The 6,317-nt window shown below is 49.0% G+C and overlaps 1 protein-coding gene across 1 annotated transcript; it reads left to right on the forward strand.

Annotated features, from left to right (window-relative positions):
• Positions 1–228: 228 nt before the first annotated feature.
• Positions 229–5,748, forward strand: LOC113405574 (chymotrypsin-like elastase family member 2A; the record flags this gene model as incomplete). Its single annotated transcript, XM_026646788.1, has 5 exons — positions 229–357; positions 3,450–3,586; positions 4,333–4,478; positions 4,916–5,068; positions 5,731–5,748. Coding segments are annotated over 5 exons (583 nt in total), but the record flags the coding sequence as incomplete, so codon positions are not given.
• Between the last annotated feature and the right edge of the window lie 569 nt (positions 5,749–6,317).

Genomic DNA, 6,317 nt, shown 5'->3' on the forward strand with positions numbered 1-6,317 from the left:
TGTGGAGGTGCAGCCTCTAGTGACTATAGGTTCCAGCATGCAATGCTCCATCCTAAGCCAACAGCTGTTACTATAGATCAGTGCATGCTGGCACCTGCAGTTTTCAGAGGGTTCCCACTGCAGACCCCTAGGCTGCATTTGGCCGCCCTTCCCAAAGAGGCATGTGACTGCGCAGCAAGCCGGGAGCTACATATCTGAGCATCTCTCCCTGTTCCTTTTCCTCCCCAGCTCTTCTCTGACCTATCTAGTGTTTCTTGGCAAACACAACCTAAGGCTTGCTGAAGAAGGATCGATTGCAGTCAGTCCACAAAAAATCATTGTCCATGAGGGCTGGAACCCAAAGAGTGTCGCAGACGGGTAAGTTTATAGCAGCTATTTGTATGAACTATGAGAGATAGGGCCCCAAACCAAACACCCCTGCTCCATGGGCAGCTCCAAATCTGGAGCCAGTTCTTACAGCATAGGCCGGAGGTCCACAAACTGTGAGTGGAGGAACATTCTGGGGGGCACAGCTGGGGCCCATGAGGGGTGGGGAGGGACTGCCACCCAGTGCCACTCCTGGCCCCAGCCCCAACTGTTGGCCCCGCACCCAGGGCCCCACTCCCAGCCCCACCCCCGTTATGGTCCCCAGCCTTGGCCCCCTTACCCCTGTCCACATCCCCCCCCACCCAGAGCTGTGTCCCTGACTCCAGCCTGGGGGAGAGGGGGCGCGGACTGGAGTAAGGGGGGGTGCGAGGTAAAAAGTTTGTGAACCACCGGCAAAGGTTCATACTGATGATTCCAAAATACTGGGCGACTGGATGTGGGGAGTGGTGAACCCTTTCCCCAGTTCAAACCCTTGTCACATTATGGAAAATGGGCGTGGCTGGCTCAGCGAGCAGATACCCATCACCCCCAAAGAGACAGATGCCAGTGCAGGAGTCACCTCCCCAATAATGAAGTGATGCCTTCAGCCTCCACTATCTCAGAAACTTTCCAGGCACGTTCACCTGAGATGCTGACCACTTGTGGCTGTTAAAGAGTCCACAGCAGTTTTTGTAAGAGTACAAGTGAATTAACCCCCGTGTCCTAGCCAAATTCCAGCTATTACAACTGAATTCAATTCAATGGCTCTAAACTGCTGCGTAGCTCAGCTGTGCATTGCTTAACAGCTGCCTTGCTCGACCCAACACTGTCTCCTGCATCTTAGCAGTGGGTGAAGAGAGCTCTCACCAGACAGGTGTGTGGAAAGGTTCAACTAATGTACGTAAAGTTCTTTGAAATCCTCAGATGAAAGGTGCTACTAGAAGTGCAAAGTATGACACCTCTACCCCGATATAACGCGACCCGATATAACATGAATTGGGATATAATGCGGTAAAGCAGCACTCCGGGCGGGGGGGGGGCTGCGCACTCTGGCGAATCAAAGCAAGTTCGATATAACGCGGTTTCACCTATAACGCAGTAAGATTTTTTTGGCTCCCGAGGACAGCGTTCTATCGGGGTAGAGGTGTATTAGTAACTTGGATTGATGCCATGTTGCTGAAGGACTCCTTGGTTCTGCTGAAGTCCTAGTGCATTAGCTCCGCTAATCAGCTCAGTTTACAACTTTCTGCGCGTTGCGTCCCCACCGGCTTCCCAAGGCAGTAGTACAAGAACTAGGACATAAGAATGGCCATACTGCATCAGACCAATGGTCTATCTAGTCCAGTATCTTGTCGTCAGACAGTGGCCAATGCCAGATGCCTCTGAGGGAATGAACAGAACAGGTCATTCATTGAGTGACAGTCAGAGGCTTTGGGACACCCAGAGCACGGGGCTGCGTCCTGGCCATCTTGGCTAATAGCCATCGATGGACCTGTCCTCCAGGAACTTACCTAGTTGTTTTTTTAGCCCCATTAGTTTTGACCTTCACAATACCTGATTTTGTGTTGTGTGAAGAAGTACTTCCTTATGTTTGTTTTAAACCTGCTGCCTATCAATTACCCCTAGTTCTTGTGTTCTGAGAAGGAGTAAATAACACTTCCTTATTCACTGTTTCCACACCAGTCATGATTTCATAAACCTCTATCATATCCCCTCTTAGTCGTCTCTTTTCCAAGCTGAAAAGTCCCAGTCTTTTTAATCTCTCCTCATACAGAAGCTGTTCCAGACCCCTAATCATTTTGTTGCCCTTCCCTGTGCCTTTTCCAATGCTAATCTATCTGTTTTGAGATGGGGTGACCAGAACCGCACGCAGAATTCAAGTGTGGGTGTACGATGGATTAATAGAATGGCCTTGTGATATTATGATAACTGCCCAGGGTCGAGCCCCCTCCCTTTGGGGCCTTAACACCAAGGAGCTGAGAAACCTGCTACCTTGTGTTATCTACCAAATGTAGGGCTGAACCCCATTAAACAGAGCTAGACTGTGTCCAACTGCAGCCCAAACTTTTAGATTCCACTTGTTTATTACACCTCAGTCTAGCAGTTTCCGGGCACAATATAATGATGTTTACTGAGGCTCAGGAAGGCTTGAAAAATTACTTAAATGCTGCCTTGTCTGGAGAGAAAAGGCACAGCACACTGCCCTACTGTGAGGGAAGGGATTCGGCAAACCCCGAGTGGTAAAAAGGAAAACAAATAGCTATTATGGAATCATTGATGCTCACACACAACAGATGTTTGGATGCTTGGATGCTTTGTATGTTTGGATGCTGATTCGGCAATAAACTGAAACATAAAGACCTCACAGGCCTCAGTTACCTCACACAAGGACATTTCTGGTGCTCCAACAGGGCCAGGGGGCATTACGGCATGAGTTTGAGGTGGAATATGGGCAGCACTGACTGTAGGAGGAGGGGGTATGCCTCTTGAACGCAAAGGTCTCACTCCCTCGGCCCCGACAGACCACCTGCCCCAGCCTGAGGAGGAAGCCTCTGGCTGAAAGGCCATTTCCTGGGAGTCTCTGAGTAGAAGGATGAGTCGGTAACAGCATGGGCAGCTCTGTAGGGAGACGCCCGCCCACCACAGGGAGCTGAATGGAAACGAGTGCTTTAAATCAGGGAACCTGGACAACTCTGAAGTTCCAGGAGCCTCTCTATATATTCTCCAGAAGCTCTCACAGTCACAGGCCGTGTTTACCCCAAAGCTTGACAGAGACAGGCCAAGCCTCTCAAACTGGGCCCCGTGTGGGCAGAGGAGCTGCAGATGCTGGGGCTTGGATTTCCACATGGCTTTTGGGCCATGGGGAAGGAAAATCAAGGTGTTACACCAGGGCCTATGGGCACCGAGGCACGCGTTTGGGTGTGGTATGGGCAACACCAAGGGGTGGGATGCCTCTGTCATGGCCTGAGGCCATTCCTTCCCCTAAAGGCAGGGGTCCCTCTTTTGAATAGACAGAGCCCTCTATAAATGCTGTGTATTAATGGGTCTGTGTTTTCCTCCACTCTCCCTCTGTGCGCGCTCCCTCCCCCCCGGCTTGTGCACAGCAACGACATTGCTTTGATCAAACTCTCCCAGAGCGTTGCCCTGAGCAATCAAATCCAGCCGGCCTGCCTCCCCCCAGCAAACAGTCTCCTGGCCTCTGGCGTCGTCTGCTACGTAACAGGATGGGGAAGGCTGCAGAGTAAGTGTTAATATAGTTCAGTGGGAACACTAAGTCCGTCTGTGTTAACGTCTCCTTTGGGATTGACTGGAATAAGGTTCTTTTTTCCGGTGCCCCTTAGCCCTCAATTCAGAGAGAGATCTGACCAGGCTCTGGCTCCACTCCTGCAGCAGAGATGTTCTTGCATTTTCCATGCAGAATGTTTAGCTTTTGTTAGGACCCAAACTGAGGCCTCGAGATGCAATTGTAACCCGAGTCAGAGTGGTCTGAAGACTGGTGGGGCTGTTAGTGCTCATGGAAGAGTTGAAAAGACGCTTTAAAGAAGTGATGGTTAGTGATGGACAGCCAGCCTGGAACAGGGAAGTCCCCATGCGGAGAGCGGGCACAATGCAGGCAACAGCCTTCTGCTTCAATCCTGAGCAGGATGCATCACCTAGAGAGGGGAGGGCACAGAGCAGCGATCCTGGCCTATTCCTTCCTTGGCCTGGTTGCCGACGCTAACGCCAGTAGGGTGTTGATATGTGAACGTTAAGGTGCTAGGCCACCAGCTGATTTCCCATGCGATATTGACAGAGAGCCATTGTTAAGATGGACGAGGATTATCCATCTAGTTCAGACACTTTTCTGAAGCAGGGCTGCATTAAGGACTGGATTCTGCAACCCCTCTGTGCTTCGATTCCCTGTTGACTCTTGTACCTGAACATGTTATTTGCTGTTTCTTCACTGCCAGGAGCTAATGCTACTCCCTTGTTTCTGTTCCCTCCCAGCAAACGGCGCTCTCCCAGATATACTGCAGCAAGGGCCCTTGGTCGTGGTGGATTACGCCACCTGTTCCCTGCCTAGCTGGTGGGGCAGCATAGTGAAACCCACTATGATCTGTGCAGGCGGCGACGGGGTGATCTCCAGCTGCAACGTGAGTCTGGAGAATTGGGCAGTTATGGGCGTGGCTTTAGCGAGTTCTGCATTATGGGAAGGGACTCTGAAGATGGGGCAGGGTACTAGGATCTACCCATTCTAGATGGGCTTTGGAACCCCTTTGTAGAGGTTGATAGCAATTAACGTGTTGAAGGACAATTTAATAATCACATTTCTATACTCTCACCTACAAGAGGGACCCACCCCAAACACCTGGATCCAAATACCCCCTGCATGTTGGACCTGAACATGGCAGCTGAGAACCATCTCATAAGACAGAACCTATATTCATTTCCTTCACACTCTTGCCTTTCTCCCATGTCCCATCTCCAATTATACGAGACCCGTGGCAGTGACTTCTCTTCTCATGCACCATAGAAAGATATGGCTTTTTCCAAACTGGCGTTCAATGACTGTGCCTCTCCTTCCTTGCAGGGGGACTCCGGTGGCCCACTGAACTGCAGAGGTGCTGATGGCAGGTGGGAAGTGCATGGCGTAGTCAGCTTTGGCTCCGCACTAAGCTGTAATTATTACCAGAAACCCTCCGTCTTCACTCGGGTCTCTGCTTTCAACAACTGGATCAATACGGTAAGGGTCTATTGAAGGGGTGGGCAAACTACTGCCCGAGGGCTGCATCCGTACCCAGATGTGGCCCTCGGGCTAAAAAATTTGCCCACCCTGGTCTAGTGTCTGCTGTTGAGCAAGAACAAACTGGGCTGTGAACTTCTAAATGGTCATTCAGGGTAAAACAAAACTAAACAAAACAAAACACCTGCAAAAGAGTTCAAGACCGTTGGTTTGTCTATGTGTCTTTAAATTCACACCCAAACTTATTCCATAATAACTTCACCGCATACACAATCCCTTAACACAACAAAGGAGAATGTTGTCTTGTTTCTAGGGAATTAATTCCTTCAGCGAAGGTGAGGTGTCTTCCTGTTGAATGCAACTATCCAAATGATCTTCATTGCTAACCAAAGTTTGGACGTTTTGGAATAAATCTGTCACATTTTATATTAAGGGTATATTTATAGAGTTTTCATAAATGTTAATTGATGTCCAACAACTTAATTATCTATCATCTATGACTGTGGTGATCAGTAACACATACTGCTCATGGCTATAACGTTCTTATCAAATATTTAACAACTATTTAAAGGAACAATTTGTAGAGTTTGAATGTCCCTGTTTTACAGATTTCCTTAGTTTTGTGGTCTGATTTACTCCCCTTTGCTTTACACTTTCTGCAGGTTATGGCAAACAACTAACCTGAAGAGCCGTGGACAACAGACTAACCCTGTGCTGGGGGAAGGGAAGCTATTTTGCTGATTGAAATAGTCGTAATCACAAAATTCCAATCTGATGATGTGCTGAAGAAATCTGTGTATAATAAATAACCAACATTTGTTTGCAACATACGTGTATAGCCTGTGCCTCGGGGAAAGGGACGGTTTAGGATGGAAGAACATGACAACGGTTGCAGGAAGTTATGCAGTGGAGTATTTTCTTCCATTAGATAAAACCCAATGTGAATGGAAGTGGAATATGAAGCACAACACAAGAATGAGGACTTGGGGAGGGGGGGGAGAGGGGGAACTCAACCAGAGCCATCTCCTTCCACAGTGGTTGACATGAGAAATATGTGTTGTCACCCTAGTGTCCCCACACTCCCTTCTAACCCCACATTCCCATACTAGGCTCCAGCTGCCAACTCTCCCTTTGCCTCACATCTGAGCATGGGGGAATTATAAGAACTATAAATCCCAAGAACCTGGCAATGCTCTTGATGGGAACCCAAAATACACAACGCACAGCTCCTGGCAGTTCTCCATTCAGT

The sequence above is a fragment of the Terrapene carolina genome, unplaced genomic scaffold, assembly GCF_002925995.2.
Source record: "Terrapene carolina triunguis isolate 2854851 unplaced genomic scaffold, T_m_triunguis-2.0 Scaffold43163, whole genome shotgun sequence".
NCBI lineage: Eukaryota > Metazoa > Chordata > Testudines > Emydidae > Terrapene > Terrapene triunguis.